We start from the raw sequence: 18,362 nt of genomic DNA, 5'->3' as shown, positions 1-18,362 counted from the left end.
GGGTAATACTGTAACTATTAAGGTAAATTCGTTTGTTTGTGTAATAGATATACTTAATACTTTACTAATTACGCCTGTTTGTCTTGAACTCTTTTAGGTATATCTTTTTTAATTATCTTTAATAGTTTTTTTTTTATTTATAGCCGGATTCGAAATCGAATTCAAAATATAAACCTTTTTTTTTAATTTTTTTTTTCACGGTCAATAAGTCGCCTATAAGTCTAAGTCGTTATAATCTGTAGTACCAATAATTACACGGGCACCATTCAAACCGGAACGCCTGTTCCTACCTGTAAAATTACAGACCGGTTATTAATGCATTTTATTTTCTACCCATTTGAATTAACATTAAAATGACCTTACTTGTTTATTTATTATATTCTTTTATCACTGGAAAAGGGGTCAAACTCATTAACAATAATTAAATCCACTCCTAACATATAACAATTACGAAATAAGAAGTTTCAAGGTTTACGATTATATGAGATAAAACTAATATCAAGTTGTGTGAAGATTAAGATTTTTTTGTTATTATTAAATATAGTGATCCACATATCAACATAATAATTTGATGTTATAGTTCTCTATTTTGTATAATAATAATTATCGAAATACCAAACAGGTATTATTAACATAATTTTGAGATAGTAAATAGTTATGTCACTACTTTCCATTGGTTTTTTTACAAAATACCAGTTTCGAAAGCATTGCGATATTACAATATTTTATTCGTTTACCCATCGATTTTCGATGCTATACTATGTAGAAATCGTTTAATAGAAAGTAGCTTCGATAATAACATTAAAGAACACATTTTGTGCGTAGGTACGTACTAAGCGCAAGCCCGCTGTAGTCAATGTCTAGCAATTTCTCGGCATACATGTATAGTGCATAGGTAGACATTACTAACGCCATTGTATGTGTGTATAAATAACATGAATATATATAATAATAAAAAATAATTTGTTATTTAACCGCTTTGCTTGGCGAAAATTAAAGTAGAGTAGGTAATTATTGTTGTTACTTGTTATATATATTACCCATAATATAACAAATATGTTCCATTCCACGATATAATCAAATTTTATAATAATTATTAAAAGCCAATAGTTCCATTTTAGCATGATAGCAGCCATTGAATCATACTGTTTCGTATCATCCAAGACGGGATAAAGTAAACAACATCCCATCAAAAACATAAATGTGAAATGAGACCCAAGTTCAATATTATGATATATTCCTTGGTTGTTGACTTCAACGACATAAGAAGTGAAATCATTTCATATACGAATTACATGTATGTCTTAATATATTGCCAATTTGACATGTTTATGTGATATAGTTTTTGAATTATGAGAGGTCAAAAGTGGCTTCAAATGGTTCGTGTAATATTACACACAGTGCTGCTTGCCAGTTCTGTTAGCTTGAACTTGGCTTGACACGCTACCGCGTGTCTAAATTTTGTATTTTCATGATTTATTAAAACTGTCAATGCAATTTTATTTATGTTACAATTTATTACATAAATAAAATCGCAGAGGATATTAGTAACCACTATGTTTTAATAGAACTTAACCTTTTACTTTTCTTTATATAGCATATCAATTTAAAATTTCCGCGTTCCGGCAGATTATACTAAAATGGTAATAACCATTTTAGTATAATCTGTTACAAATAATTGTAATTTATAATATTATATCGTTAAATGTATTTTTTCCAGCAAAACTTTCTTTTTTTACATTTTGAATGTATATTTTGTACATTAATATAAATAAAATATTTTTATTGATTCATACTTTTGTCTTTATTTTATTGCTCTGCCAACACTAAGATTGTTTTCTTTCGCAGTGACCATTCATACATGCATCTTAATTTGTTTGTTTTTACATTATATTTCTTTTGTAAACAATTCTGCTTTATGAAGACGCGAAATGGCAAATCAGGAAATCAGTTTAAAATGGAATGGATATCAGAATAATATATTATCAAATGTTAAGGAGTTATTTAAAGACGAAGGTTTATCTGATGTGACACTAGTATCGGAAGGGCAAAGTTTTAAGGCTCATAAAGTTATCCTTTCTGCGAATAGTTCGGTATTTAGAACAATATTTCAGGTAAGAAGCTACTACATTTATATTAGAAGGTTGACATTTTAAGGCTGTTAAAACTATATGAAACGCCCACATGTTTTTTTCACAGCAAAACCCCCACAAAGATCCAATTATAGTACTTCATGACATCAATACAGATTCTTTACAAACTTTATTGAGATTTATGTACAATGGTGAAGTGAACGTAACAGAGGAATTTTTGCCAATACTATTAAAGACTGCAGAGGCCCTAAGAATATGTGGCTTGTCTACTGGCAATGATGTCGCACGAGATGATGAGGTAAGCTGAGAGCATCTTATATGAAATAGTTATTTATTTTATCAAATAAATTGTTTCAACTAACAAATGATAATTACTTAATGATTATACTTTTAGAAAACAGCGACATCCACACAGGCCTTGTCTAAGAAACGAAAGAAAAGTGAGCAGGATGATACTAATAAGAGCAATAAAAAACCTATCTTGTGTCCTGTAAAACTAGATAATGCTATCACTGTGTCACACTGTGATGTCCCCAAAAACCCTGTAAGTATTTAATTTTATATTGCAATTCATAATCATTTTATTATTTTCTTGTATCATGCATATTAGTAAGTACCAAATACAGTATTTGAATTCATGTTAGTAAGTTGAATAGTATTGTTATTTATATATATTTCTTCATATTACAAATGTGAAATTAGTTCCATCAAATGCTTCATAAAACAAAGAGGATATACAACAAATAATGTAGTAACCATATATATACTATATATACATATATATTTTAAGTGTTGTCCGTCCAACAGCAATGACTGATAAAAAAGGAATGAATGTAACTAAACAGTCATTTTTATAATCACACCTTAATCAATTGGTTCAGATCATAAATAATTATTACATATATAAGTAGTTATAATGATAAATGCATATAATGCAACTGTAACAGTTTCATGTTAAGCGTCTGTTGTTATCTATATTTTTTTCAGAACATTGTGCCCAAAGTAGAGCCAGTAGATTCACCACTAACCGACTATTCAGGGGAAAACACTAATGATACAGACATTGCTGTTCTAGACGATACACTTGAAAAGAAATACTCAGTTAGTCCTGAAAGTGTTTCAAATAAATCTGTATGTAACACAGCTTCTGATCGTTGTGTTAAGAAGTGGATTAATGAAGTCAGTAGTACACAGCCATGCTTAAATATGATAAACGATAAAAATAATATTGAGCCAGACGATGACAAAGAGATAGAGATTGATAAAGAAGTAGAGACAGTTTTACAGAGTGGTACCATTGTAGAATCATTAAGTATAACAACGGAGAATTTGAATTTTGTGTCAAGTGAAGCACAGAGTGTAAAAGGTATTTTAAAATAATTTTCATTTGTCTAATATTTTGATATGGTCTTTGAACACTGCTATTTTTAATGATAAAATAAAATAATAACAATTAATATTTTACTGTTTATATTTTACTTTAAAATGTACTTTTAACAACAGGCCACCATATTATGATTGCAAGAGCTTATTAAGTAAAAATGGATCATTATTGTGTAATATTTGTAATATCTTTGTTGTATGTTTTTATTAAATATTTAGTTTTTTATTTACCTATACAATATATGTAATAAGACTGTACATAAGAAATATCTCTCTTAAAAATATTTGTTATGCAGGACTATTCATGTTTTATTTTCAGACAAAACTAGCACATGCTATGCGAACCCATCGTTCCCCTGTCCATTCTGTCCAAGAGTTTACAACAGCTGGGGCTATAGAAGGAGGCATGTTAAATCTAGACACATGACTAATAGGTGAGATATATTGAATATATGCCAAGAGTTATGTAATTTATGAATTTTCAAAGAACCAGTCTGTTTTGTGAATTTTAAATTCAGATGATTGAAAATTGTTAAGACAGTAGCGTAAATTGCAAACGACATGATGGACTTTTAGAGAAGTTTATCTTTGATTTACTATCCTTCTGTTTCTAATGTTTTTGTTAAAGATTAGATTTTGTTTCATATCATAGATACAAATTATAAAATAACTATTTTTTTGCCTGGCTTGCTTGGTTCGCTTGTCTTCAATTAAACTTTAGTTATAATATATATATATATATCTAGTTATAATATAGTTTAAATACCAAGCATTATAATAACCCATATATCATGATAATCAGTCATGATTGGCTAAGAAATACAAACTGTCAAATTTATTCACATAGTAAGATTACATATTATTTTTCATTATAGATTGTCATGCAAATGGTGCGTCTCAGTACTGCCATCTACCGGAGCGTGGTATTCCCACGCGACCAGAGCTCACGGTGTTCCACATGAGGAGGCAAGAAACTCCCTTGTAGTCATGGTTGAAGCCCATGCAGTACTTACCCTAAATGAACCCAGTGTAGCCCAGTTATTGGGACAAGTTGGTATATCTGATAATAACGGCACCAGTGTCAATGACAAAACTGCCTAGGGTATGTCTTTCTTCCTTATAGTTATTTTTGTATACATTTTAACAAGTAATCTTTCATATATATGACATGACCTCAAGCACTTAGTACTTTGAATAATGAAAAACTATTTTTGAAAAGTGTTGTCTGCAAAATAATCTACTTCTGGTCTTTTTATATCTAATTGAACAAGAATAATAATAATAATGTCCTCCAGACCGATTTCGGCCACGGCGGCCAATCTCAAGAGAGATTAGCCAACTACGCAGGAGATATTATAGTGCACAAGTGTGTGCGCAAACACAGGTGCACTCTCTATTCCCTAACTCTCATAATCCGATGGGACGGCAATCCGACACGGCCGGAAAGAATTCAGGCGCAAGACCAACGGTGTACGTGCTTTCCGAGGCACGGGAGTGTACACAATTCCAACTTCCAGAACAAGAATCATATGATCAAAAGTATTTGATTGCATGACTGATTTCAATGATATATAAACAATTTTTAACAAAGTTAATACTCAATTAGAAAAGAGCGTCAGCAACCAAAAAAGTTGTGTTTGATTTTTTGATATTTTCATTTATTGAATATCATGACTTCCAATGCGATAAGTTTTTAATAAACTCGCACTAGTCTCAGTCATAAAAAATTATAATTTTTTTTTCCAATTCTATATCATTGTGATATTTACAAACAAATCAATCTAATTGTATGAGATCATGCACCGATTACTTCGACTTCTTATCGACTTCGAATAAATGATATTTAAACCATTTATTGGGCCAAATCAGAAAATGAAGCGGTTAGCCAGTAATATAATTAACCAGGGTATTAAATTCTCTCTTATCTGAATTTTATTTTATACACAAAACTGCCAATATTTGAGAGCTTATTTTTAAGTAGTTCTCAATGCAAGCATTTTGAGAAATATTTATCGAGTATATATTTATATTTTATACATATGTATTGAAATATATAAAATAACACATATATATATTTTGAATAGTCTGTAAGGATTTATGATATAATTCAGAAAATCAATTGTCAATAGACAAAGTGAGTTTATCTGGTCTCTAGTATGGTTAAGGTTAGATCTATTGATCTTATAATAAAAAAAAAATCACTAATCTTTTAAACCCATACTTCATTTAAAATCTATGGACTTTTTCACAATTGTGGAATTTATATTTTTATATAAATTTACTACAGCAATCTAGCTTAACTTTTCTGACAAAGCTTTAAGCAAGTCCAAATTAACCTCAACATGTAGTCATTTTAGAATTATATTAAAAGTGATTATATTAATTTTAAATTAAAAATCAGCCAGTGTATATTTTACGTCGATTATAATAATCAAAGCTAAAAAATAATTGGTATTTTTAATATCAATTCATCATTAAGAAGGAATTATAAAGATAATTTTGAACAATAATTACTTCAAATAACTTTATACTTGTAGCAAAACCGGTTTACTTATACAGTAACTAAATACTTAAAAGAAAAGACGTTGCTTTAAAAATAATTATGAATAAGTTAAGACAATGCCTGCGTTGTCACAAGCCATTTAATTTAAACTTATTATAATTTTAGAATTTATATTTTATTAGTATGGTAACACTTTGCCAGTGACGGTAACCAAGTTAATACAATGGTCAGTAACATTTTTTTATAACATTTCATAATAAAAATATATGGTGATAATTATAATTATTTTAGTGTTATTTTGGTATAATTTAGTGATGATGATCTCAACTCAAACAAGTCAAATGCTTAGCAGTTAAGATTCCTAATATTAGATTGTTTAAATAACTACAATAACCATTTAACAACATGAGAGTTATATTAAAAACTTTATTAAATAAGTGAAATCATTTGGCTAGTCCATTGATCCACCTTATAATATTTATTCCTTATTTTTATTTGACTCTTATAAAACCTAAAAGATAATGAAATAAGTATTACTTGATTTCAATAGAGTTAGTAAACAAAGAAATGTCTCTACAACTAACTAAATTCATCAAATATTGTTTTAATATGTAGTAGACTTAACCTAAACGTCAAGTATTTGTCAAATTTTGGCATCCTATTATTGTCATAATGCATTTTCTATGTGGCTCACTTAATTTAATATCTTAATATTAGAATTAAATTTGAGTATAGAATTGCTATAAACCTCTTTTTGGCATTTGTGTTTTATGTAAAAATTCTATCGAGGTTTTTTACATAAAATGTTTGTGAATCAATATCAACTTTTTTCTTTCATGTAAAAATTATAAATTATCTATGACTGAACAAATAGAGAGCTTATGGTAAAAATATACCGTTTCGTGTTTATGAAGATATTTTTATAATGTAATTTTTAATGTTTGTAGAATTAAGTCAATTAAAATTCTTGGCAATAACTATGGAATGTGATTTCTGTGGTGTATAAATACATATAAATATTTCGATTTTAGAGGTATTTTAAAATATGTGTAAGGCCTACTTTGAAAATTTGTATTTTTTAACATTGTGTTAAGTTAGTGTTTAGACAATGAATATTATAGTGACTATTACATATGGTATATAAAGAAAAACCGGCGAGAAGACCCAATTTTTATACTTTTTTTTAATATAAAGCCTTATTCACATTGAACGCATAAAATGCTAGAAATACAAATTAAGGAATAGTATTTCTATGTATAAATTATAAAATAACATTCTTTTAATATTTTAAAATTATGTTTAAAAATGTTTTATTCAAGTCAATATATCCAGAATTTTTTCAAAGTTGTTCTCCTAACTGACTGTCGTCTAGAAATGTTTTCTTTGTCTCTACTGTAAATTAAGATCCATTCATATTCAACAGCCGTGCTTATAAGGTGAATAAGGTTATAATTATTAATAAGGCCTAACATTTTGTTGTAATAAATTTTAATAATGATTAATTGTAATAAGGAATATTCAGTTTTTTAACTAGTTGAATGCAATACAAACGACGAAATCTGCTCATAATATTTTTTATAATCAGAATAGTGAATATAGCCATATAGTTTTTCATAATTCTAATTTTTCCAACATTTTATCTTAATAATTGTAATTTGAATTTGATTTCTATCCAGGCCGCCCTTGTGTCATGTTTCTCTCAGATTCCAATAGGCTTATTTTCTATATCTGAAAAAAAAATTATAATATTTGTGTGATTATATTCTCTCATGTATGTATGTAAGATAGCGCATATTAATAATTTGTGAAATGGTATATTATAAAAATTACTAAAATTTTAAACCTTAAATCTAATATGTTCTATAAAAAATCTTATTATAATTGAACAAAAAATTACCTAATCTTAACTAGTAATGAAAGTAATTTCAAACAGTCTTATGAAAAACATATCAAAGTATTCAAGAAATTTAATTGTGTTGTCTTATTAACATTGAATTATAATATACATATATTGTGTATTCATTTGTCGGGCAATGGGATTTTTATTTTATATCCGAGTACATGAAAATGTAAATTAGATTATTATTGTGCTGATTTTTAAATGTATGACTTTATAAATGTATACATAAGAATGTTTTCATATATTTTTATAGATAAATTATTTGGTTCAGGAAATATTTAATATTTCATTAAGTAACACAGTTTTTTATAACATTTTTATTAAATTTTCCGATACAATTTGGGATGAAATTATAGTAATATTTTTAACACGAGTGATATTTAAATCTCATAATAAACTAGTTTAAATAAGTCATATGTTACGTTATATAATATGTACTTTAGCCATGATTAAGTCAGACAATAGCCGGTTAAGAAGGACCACACGCTTTACTTTATTAATTCAATAATATTATTGATATTATTACGTTTAGATGTTTAAGTAAATAATAAGTTACCAAAGCAATTTTGATTAAGCTATATTATTATATATAAGGAAATTAAAATTTACATATTTTTGTATGATGTGTATGAGAATATAGTGTGACAAAATTATGATACCATAATGACCTGCTTTAAGTTTTGAAAATTCGTATTTAATATATTTAACTCTATTGAGAAAAATATATTTTACTTAAGCATAAGCTTTATGTACTAAACAACAAGTAATACATGGCTTTAATATCAAATTCAAAAATATTAATAGAGTAACGCCATGAAATATGAGGAATGTATGCTTCGAAGGAAAATGAGAATAAATATATTTTTTACAAAACATATTTTGGTTTTGCATTTACAAATCTGCCACAGAACCCTCGACGGTTATTCCCGGTGCTAATTCAATCGTTTCAGTTTCATCTTTGTTGTCGCCGAAACCACGATTTTGTTGAGGTGACTTTTTTTCAAAACCGGTGTCATGAAAATCTTGAGAACTTCTATCAAAGTCGTGCCTCGGTGGCAGTTTATTAGAAGCAATTGAATGAGTAGGTGATAGAGCGCCCGATGATGCCTCATTAGGTGAAATAATATGTTTCCTAGAAACCGGTGCCCCATAAGAAGTGTTAACGTAACGAGAGTTGGGCGAAAATCTAGTTGAGTTATCTTGGGGATCGTCAGGCGTTTCGCCCTGTCTCTTCATGGAGGCTCTATTCTTTGGAGTTTTTTTTAGCATAGCTTGAAAATTAAATGGCGGCTCATCATCATCTTCCTCTCTTGAGTTTCTGGAGGATTTAGCCAGGGCCTGTAGTTCGCTGATTGGGTCTGGCAAATCGCTCTTGTCTACGGTAAAACTGCCTCGTGCATTGCTTGATCTACGACCGGCGCTGTTTTCTAAGATATCCGTATCATCGCCGCCGCTGGACCAAGGTGCGGGTGGGTGGTAAAAGCTTTGGGGGGACTGATTTGGTGGCTTTCTATACATGACGGGTTTGCTAAAACTTTCTTTTCTCGAATATACCTCTGGTTCGTCTGGGGGTAAAGTTGGCACGGGTTGGGATGGGTCTCTGCAGAACGGCACGGTTATGAGCGTTTGAGTGCTCGTTGAAGCTTTGAAAGGTTCCGTTTGTACTGCACTGCAACGACGTTTCAAAGGTTCATCCCATTGTTCGCTGTCAGAATCATATGGACTTGCAAATGTGTCTCTACAATGGAAAACCAATTATAATTTTAGCAAATTAATAAATTTTAAATACATTTATATATACAACTATAAAAACGTTTGCAATTAGATTAAATTTTATAAAAAATCGGGAACGGTGCAGGTCACACATGATTGCTATAATTTATTCAACGTCTTTTTTAGTAAATACTTCAAGTGCCAAAACTGGCCTTGGTTATACTTACGTGCTCTTCATAGAAGGATCGCACATATGTGATGTATCGAAGAATTGGATTTCATCCATTCGGAAGGGAAGTTTCCAGACAGTTGGTGGTCCACAGCCAAGGAAACTTTTTTGCTTAGCATGAGGGTCAACGCGGTCAAGACTTATTGGTGTAATGGTATTGTTAAGTCCTTCAACTATAGCTTGGTTATATATATGTATCTAAAATATAAATAAGTTATACCCTTCACACATACCCTAAGGTAAGGTAAAGTAAATAATTAAGCTTCAAATAAAAAAATGTCCAATAAGACATTATGCGTTTTTGTTAGTATTTTCCAGAGCTATTGATAAACTTATAATAAAAAATATAACCAAATAAACAAGGTTAATTATTGAAACTTTCATATTTAAATTTATACATTGTTTGTTGAAAGAATTTGAGGTACCAAATTTAAAACAAAATCTACTTTGAAAAATATTACTTTGGTTATAATTTGATTGGGTGTTTTTATATTTTACTTTACACACCTGCTGTGAATAATGAACCAAATCCTGATAGCGAAGGGCTCTGTATTGCAAAAGTACTTGGAAAATCGATCGACTCTTCCATTTCATAGCAAACCGTTTTAGGAACGCAGAAGTCTCCTCATCAATTTGATCAGTAGATTTGTTGACAAGAGGATATGCTTTGCGAACTATGTATCCTCTATAAGCTGATGAAGATAATTACGATATTTTAAATATTAATTGGAGAGAAAAACATATTTTACTGATTCATAATTGTAAATTCTAACTCACCTTTTTGAATGAGTAAAGCTGCCTCTTCTTCAGTAACACTAAGGGATTTTTGTTTCTTCAATTCTAGAACTGAGAATAATAGAAGACGTTAGAAATAAGACTTTATTGTTATTATATGTTCGATGAATTTATTACTTACTGTGCAAATTCTTTGATTTATTTTTAACCGCATTCCTTTTTGCTAAGAAAGTTCGCATCATACTCTGAACTTTTACAATTTTCTTTACTTGGATTTCATACAATCTGTACAAATACAACAATATTATATTATGTAACTAATAATAAAGCACAAATAATATTATACTAATGGCCATTATATTTACCTTGATAGAAATTCCTCGTTATAATATTTCAAAAATATCTTCGATTTACCAAGTTCCCAGCCTTCCATTTTCAAACGTATCAATAGCAGCCTACAATTATCTGCTGTTTCATCGACAGTTTCGTCGAAATCAAAAGCTAAGAAACGATATCTGTGAATTTATATTTATTATTTGTAAAGGCTTCATGATAAAATATTTCTGATATCTGAAAATAAGGCTGTGCCATAACTGACCTTCGAATAAATTCTGCAAATGGCACTCTGCAAGGAAATCCACTTTGACGTGCTTTAGCTGTATCCAATACAGCTAAGGCTCTTAATTGTTGCCTTATAAGTTCGGTCTGAAAACCACGAGGGTTATCATTTAAGTCTGTCCTAATACACCTCACGTAATGTGTACCACCGCTACCGGGGCCTGAAGAGAGTTGCTTTAGTAGTTCTAAGCTAGTCGCTCGATATGTGGTAGCCGCTGTTCTCATTCTTCGTATTTGTGAATACTGGCCTTTAGAGACTGTGTTAAACTTCTGTAAATAAATGTTTAAATTGAATTGTTTGTAAATGTATGTAATATTTTATGTAAAAAATAAAATAAATTGATTCGTGATTAATAAAATTTGGTGATTTGCTGATTAAATTAGCCTACAATGATTGTTTGTCATAGATCTGATATGAAGTATTGTTTTTTCTTATGTGAGTTAGAGTATTATAGTCCATGTTAAAGTTTTACTTTTTAACGTAAATATTAGTAAACTTACTCTAGCTTTCAGGTTTTCCATTTCCTTCTCAGACTTTGACCGCCCTGCTGGTGCTGCTGTTGGGCTTTGATTGGATGCTGCGGTAAGATTACCAGATTTGGTTAACTTATTTTTGAATAGCTGTTGCAAAGTCAGATTCGTCGAAGCCCTCATAGTTTCAATCATTTCAGGGGGGAGGAAATCTCTATTTTTATCTGCCATTTCCCTTGCATCGTAATTCACTTTTCCAGCGTAATGTGCTACGCTAAACTCGTGATTTCCTGAGATCTTGACGTACGGGCCCTTACATTTTGATTTAATTGTACCTGAAACAAAATTAAAGTTATAAAATAATTCCAATGTATTGGAACAAATATAATTTAAGGGACGTCGTCCTTACTCATTATAAGTTCATGGCCGTTACTAGCGCGACTTGCTTCGTCTAATATATGGAAAATACCAAGTGGTTTTCCCATTAATTGGTCCACAGAATTTTTATTGTCATAAAATCTTAAGGTTGCAGTTGGTATCTCTTCTTCTGCCGCTTCTTGCATTTCCCAAACAAACATTCTTTGATTGTACAAAAATTGGATTTGCTCATTGGTTGTGTTAACAATTAACTGTTCCAATCGGTTTCTATGATAACACTCGAAACCAAACATATCTATTAAGCTTACAGAAAATTTATCACCGCTGAAACAAAGTATGAATTCAATATTTTTGTAGGTATATCCAAAACTAACAATTGCTCGACTAAATTTACTTACAATACGGATCTCATAAAGGATAGTTTTGCGTTAATTACGTTAATTAACCAATCCACGAGCCTCTTATAAAGTGCGCTTGCTAGAGTATCTCGAGCATCTCTAGCTTCGTCTGTCGCATGTTTCCTTTTAACAGCTGTTCCGTTTTCAATGAGACAATAATTAAGAAGCGCCCAAAGAAACTTAACTTCTTCAAGCGATAATAATTTTGCGACTTTTTTGGCTTCTTCTAGGTTCTCTATTTCAGCTGAGCCATTTCTTCCATCCCTGAATCTCACATTTCCCAAAACAAGTATTGCAGCTAAAACCGTTTCAAGGAATTTAATATCTTCTTCTTCCCAGTCTAATATTTTTAAATTTTCAATAAACTCATTGTAGCACTTAACGTTTTCTCGAGGTGACTCTCGTGCGCCTCTCGAGCCTCTTGTCGACTCGTCTAAAACACGTAGATACCGATGATTTCTATTTCGTTCCAAATAAAATTCCTCTAACCTGTTGTTTGCTTCAAGAGCGTCGTAAAAATAATAAAGAAGATTAAAGTTTGCCTGGTTCCTGCAATAAAAAAATTGTTTATAGCATATTATTAGCTAGATGACTGATCAAAACAAAATTGAATGAATCCTAACTAATATTATATATGCGAAAGTGAATTTGTTTGATTGTTACGCTTTTCCGTTTTAACTAATTAACCGATCACCACGGAATTTTGCATACACTTTGTCAGTGGTACTGAATAGAACATAGGTTATATAACATCTGTGTTTGGCTCACACGTGGGAGGAAATGAGTATATAAATAAAAATAATAATAAATGCATTATATATTACATGTCTGTAGACGATACACGCCACTTTTCGAGCTGATATAACCAAAATATCGCTCCACTTAATTTTCCTGAGGTGCCATAAGTCACTTGAACTTGTAATATTCCACGTGTGGAGTTCGAGTTAATAGGCGTCGCTGAACTTATGCATGCTTGAACAACTTTCGTAGCTTTTTGTATTCTTTCTCCTGTATTATTCTTCATAGCGCCCAAATATGTAAGATGAGAGAGTGCATGCATCATGTAAGTTGATTTGCCTGATTTACTTTCGCCAGAAAATATTATGTACTGGGGTTCGTTATGGTGAGTTGCATCTTGATGTGCACTATCGGCTACAGCAAAAATGTGAGGTTCATTATCAGACCGCGATTTGCATTCATATTTTTTATGATGCTGAAAGAAAATAGTGAAATTATAACTAAATGTCAAATATTCCTATATAATATAACTTATCATGATAATAATGATTGCCTCTTCACTGTAAAGATCTTCATGTGTATTTGGATTAAGTATTAACAGCACATCGCCAATAAATGACATAAACGATCCTTTTTGATATTTTATTTGAAGTTCGCAAATAATGTTATCCTCTGTTAAATGTTCTAGAGCAGCAAGATCTTCGACTTGCATAGTTTCAGGGTCTTTTTTGCCTTCGGTGGTAAGAAGGCCATTTTTAATTATCCTATCGGTTGGTTTATAAGGAGCTTCTTTCTCTACTAAATCCGCTGCAAGCATTTTTATCTCAGTAGATAACTGTGAAAAAAAAGTAATCAATAAGCACCGATAAAATATTTTCCATATACAAAGTATCTTATGTGGCCTTACATGAAAATCATTTTCTGGAACAGTTTGTATAAATGGATGTTCTTCCAATTCGATCATAAAAGGTCGATGTTCGGGATTTTTTTCCAGACATCTGGAATAATTTAAGTACAACATTTAATAATTGTTTGTGACTTTAAATATAATATAAACACGAGTAAAGTTAACCTACTCAGTTATAAAATCGTTAATATCATTAGATGACATTGATGGTTTTGCTACAGATGGTGGAGGATTTCTCACTATTTGAAACAATGCTCTTGTAGGATGCATATTTTCAAACGGAGCTTTGCCATCAACCATTTCGATAGTACTGATTCCTACAGCCCAGACGTCAGCTCTATTGTCGTATCCCTCTTCACCTCCTGTAATCACTTCTGGCGCTAGCCAACTTGGTGACCCGATGCTTGTTCTGGTTTTATCATGAGTTCCATTTAATTTGCATGATAAACCAAAGTCTGCGAGTTTTATTTCACCGTCTTTATTAATTAAAATATTACTACATCGTACATTTCGGTGTATTATTTTATTGTCGTGTAAATAAACGATTGCCTGCAAAAGTTAATATTTTTTATGTTACTCAATAAATATTTATAACGGATGCATATAATATAATATTAGATAACATTTACAAAATGAAAAAAGCGAGACCGGAGTATTGATTGGACCAATCAGGATACTCAACACTTAAAATTGACAATAAATGATAGAACGACCGCCCTTACGAAAGGTTTCTCTGATGAACCGACGATTCTGATGTCAGCGTCAATCAAGTGGTCCACGCCCCTGAGATTCATTGGGAGTTATTTGCATACGTATCGGGACCCAGACCTGTCGCGACTTGTCTGCGCTCTACTGCCTGATATATCATTTGGTTAATGCGTTCGTTACAATCGAGTTCGTTTTAGGGTTGCAAATTTTAAAAGCATTCGTTAGTGATTTGTTTTTAAAATATTTTAATATTGTTTAAATAATAATAGTCCGTTAGAATTAAGAAGTTAAATCATTATTATTGTGTACGAACATTTTAGTGTCTATTATTCAAACTATAATTCATGTATGTTTTTGAGATGGGATGAACATTTATAGTAAAATAACATCTTAATGTTTTATCTCTTTGTCTAAAAATACAACATTAACCGCAACCGTACCTAACAAGAGATACCTTATCGGTAGATTTGCATGGAAAATGTATCCAACAGAAAGGACGCACTGGTATTGTGAACCAAGTGGCTTGCATAAAGATAATATGCATTTAACGGCTTCTAATTTCTTTTGAGCTTAACACATCAATTTGTGTTCTTAACTTAAGGCTTTAAAGTGTAGCGTGTAAGGAATATTATCTATCAACGGAAACGAGAGCAAAGGATCATTGACTACTGCGATTGAGGTCCGTATATCTTGTGTGTGCGAGCATTATTTACGATAATTGAGCGATGCGCCGCGATGGGGGGCCATCATGGTGTTGTCGGACGCGCACCGACGTTCACATCGACAAGTTCGACTGTTCCGTCGCGAATCACATCAAATAAAGCGGCATGCATTTTAAGTAATGGCCCTAGATAGTATTTCAACGTACGTGGACATTCGCCCGGCAATATTTTATTCGCCGTCACGCCACAAGAAGGAATCGCCCGGACACAGATCGGAGAACAATTGAGTTTGCATTCAAAGTAACTACCAATTGATTCAGCCGTTGAAAGTTGGACTGGCAGACCCTTTGTTTTATAAACAGCCATCTTGACTCGAATGTGACGAACGACATGTTTATAGTCAGTCGAATATGGACTTACCTTGATCGTATATTTGAGGATGTAAGCGATGTGCTCCTCGGACATTTTTTTGTCCGCCGCCTTAAGTTTTCTGACAATATCAATAACAGATCCATATTCGCATAACTGGAAAATAGACAATCAGTTGAATGTTTTCGTTTATTCGTCAGTTACACAGAATAATATAAATGTATTATACACTTTCAAGCCCTATTCCATATTTACCTCAACGACAAACCATATTTTCGTAGTATATTCGGAATTATCACAGAACACTCCGTAGAAATCTATGAGATTAGGATGCTTGGTGAAATCTCTCAAGACTTTATATTCATCTTGAATGTGTGGTTCATTATCTTCGCTAATTATTAGTATTTTAACAGCCACAGCTTTGCCCGCCGCTTGATTGTCTTTAGCTTGATGGACTTCGCCAAATACACCGGTACCGATTTTCTTGATAAGAGTATACCGGTCTTGGGGACTTGGAAGAGACGGTATATTAAGACCGTCCTTCATTTTGTTTAGTTGCTCATGTGTTACTGAAACTGGATGAGGTACAAGTACAATCAATTGCAAGGAATTGTTAATAAGATCTATTTTGTATTGAAAACCCGTAGATTTAGTACACATTGCATTTAAAATTTTTCAGAATATTTGAAGATGTTACTCGTTGCATTAAGCAAATTATAAACATTAATAACTCAACACTGTATAAAGTAATAACCGGACGCTGTTTAACCCAACCGACAAAAGTAGCACAAATTATATAGGTATGAAAAAAATCCCAAAAAACTAAAAAGACACAACCAACATTAATGTAAAGAAAAATATTACAATACAGAAAACATTAAAATATTAAATGTTCAACATTAACAATAATAAAAGAAGTAAATTTAAAGAAACGCATTTTAAATTTACTTATTTTACTACTGTTTTATTGTTTATTAAATGAAGTTATTCAATCGAAAAACTACTCGAAGCTTGTTCTGGAAGGTTCCTTGTTGTTAAACTACGTTCGTTTTCACACTTAGGAGAACATTAAATTTATCGAAAATAATGTACTGAATATAAAGGTATTTTAGCAAGTGCTTACCGTGTGTTCTCCAACAAGACACAAGCTGAACTAAATTCTAGGAACCTGAGCTCTACCAAGTGCTGGGGCTTCATGTATTAAATCCTCACTAATCCGCTATAACAGTATTAGACTGCAACTACTTTTTATCGCGACTTTGTATGCCAAATTAAAAATAAATAATATTATACGAGTATAATTTGATTTGTTTATTAAGAAACGTTAGCTTTTAAAAAAAAATAGCGCGGATAATATTTCTTAATAAAAAGATTAATCAAAGAAAGTAATTTTGATACTATTATCCGAATCGACTTCTAAGCCATTCGAGTATTGAATCTGATTGTGTAACAAAGTACACAAACTAATATTTTTTTTTTTTTTGTGTAAAGTCAAGTTAATTGTTGTATAAAACTATAAAATTATTATGTAATTATATAGTTATCTTAAAATTATTATTAGTTTGTGTACTTTGTTACACAATAAGTCTCAATTCTCGAATGGCTGATAGGATTATTTTTAAAAGCATAGAAATAGAAGTCGATTAGTTTGCGAAATAAATTATACTATTTAAATATTCATAAAAAAAACATCTCTTACATTTTGGAGCTGATATGGCGCGGTTAGCATATGTGAATTTTAAATGAGATTAAGGTTTCAAACCCAGAAAAGCACTGGAATTTCATGTGCTTAATTTGTGTTAATAATTCATCTTTAGCTCGGCCGTGAAAGAAAATATCGTGAGTAAACCTGCATGTGTCGAATGGATATCTGCCACATGTTAATCTACTAGCCTGCACTGAAACAGCAGCAGGGAAGAAGAGCAAAGTAATAGAAATTTACAGACTTGTTTACCAATATTATAACCAAAATTTAACTTACACGTAATTTTTCATTTGCAAATAAATCTAGACAAATTATTCGCTATAATTCAGATTTATTATGTGAAAGCTAAATAATAGTCATATAATCAGATTACGGATGTTAATAAACCACTAGTTCCATTTAGTAACATAAAACGATTAGTACTAACATTTATTATTCAGTTTTCCTTTCTATCTCAAAAACGCTGAGAGAAATAATCAAAATGTATATATGAACTAGTGTGTACATTAATAGGCTTTAATTGTATTAAGTCGGATAATCCTTAATCAATAATTTGTATCCAATAATTAAACACTAAATCGCATTCTAGGTATATCAGAAAATACATTACAAAATTCTTTAAATACATTAGATATAATAAATACATATACGTATCATTATTTTGTTTTTATGTCTATTTTTTATAGTATATCTTTGATTAAGAAAGTTAAGTAACAGCGTGTATATGTCCCACCTGTGAGCTAAGAAGTTCTCTCCAGAAGTGAAAGCTCGGAGTTTAGTCCACCTCACTGCTCAGTTGCAGATGGGTTTCCACGATAAAATCACCGCCGAGCTCAAGATAAATTACAAACC

The 18,362-nt window shown here is 31.0% G+C and overlaps 2 protein-coding genes across 4 annotated transcripts; one reads left to right on the top strand and one right to left on the bottom strand.

Moving 5' to 3' along the window:
* Positions 1–1,841: 1,841 nt before the first annotated feature.
* LOC126781152 (zinc finger protein 131-like) lies at positions 1,842–4,778 on the top strand. Its single transcript, XM_050505984.1, has 6 exons — positions 1,842–2,114; positions 2,200–2,391; positions 2,488–2,637; positions 3,081–3,459; positions 3,796–3,910; positions 4,352–4,778. The coding sequence occupies exons 1-6, from the start codon at positions 1,932–1,934 to the stop codon at positions 4,575–4,577; spliced, it is 1,245 nt and encodes a 414-aa protein (XP_050361941.1). The 5' UTR covers positions 1,842–1,931; the 3' UTR covers positions 4,578–4,778.
* A 2,737-nt stretch (positions 4,779–7,515) lies between these two features.
* On the bottom strand, positions 7,516–17,011 carry LOC126781150 (neither inactivation nor afterpotential protein C). 3 transcript variants are annotated; one of them, XM_050505983.1, is made up of 18 exons: positions 16,810–16,848; positions 16,061–16,380; positions 15,857–15,961; positions 14,236–14,615; positions 14,067–14,157; positions 13,713–13,994; positions 13,246–13,634; positions 12,422–12,970; positions 12,055–12,347; positions 11,676–11,980; positions 11,155–11,444; positions 10,922–11,071; positions 10,738–10,841; positions 10,599–10,667; positions 10,329–10,513; positions 9,820–10,019; positions 9,434–9,617; positions 7,516–7,707 (listed from the first exon to the last, which is right to left on the bottom strand). In XM_050505983.1, the coding sequence occupies exons 2-18, from the start codon at positions 16,349–16,351 to the stop codon at positions 7,702–7,704; spliced, it is 3,873 nt and encodes a 1,290-aa protein (XP_050361940.1). In that variant the 5' UTR covers positions 16,352–16,380; positions 16,810–16,848; the 3' UTR covers positions 7,516–7,701. The 3 variants fall into 3 exon arrangements, with proteins under 3 accessions (XP_050361940.1, XP_050361939.1, XP_050361938.1); XM_050505982.1 differs by lacking the exon at positions 7,516–7,707 and having other exon boundaries at positions 7,913–9,548; XM_050505981.1 differs by lacking the exons at positions 7,516–7,707; positions 16,810–16,848 and adding an exon at positions 16,929–17,011 and having other exon boundaries at positions 7,916–9,617.
* Positions 17,012–18,362: the final 1,351 nt, after the last annotated feature.

Source organism: Nymphalis io, chromosome 3 (assembly GCF_905147045.1).
Source record: "Nymphalis io chromosome 3, ilAglIoxx1.1, whole genome shotgun sequence".
Classification (NCBI taxonomy): domain Eukaryota; kingdom Metazoa; phylum Arthropoda; class Insecta; order Lepidoptera; family Nymphalidae; genus Nymphalis; species Nymphalis io.
This window is presented reverse-complemented; position numbering and strand designations above follow the sequence as displayed.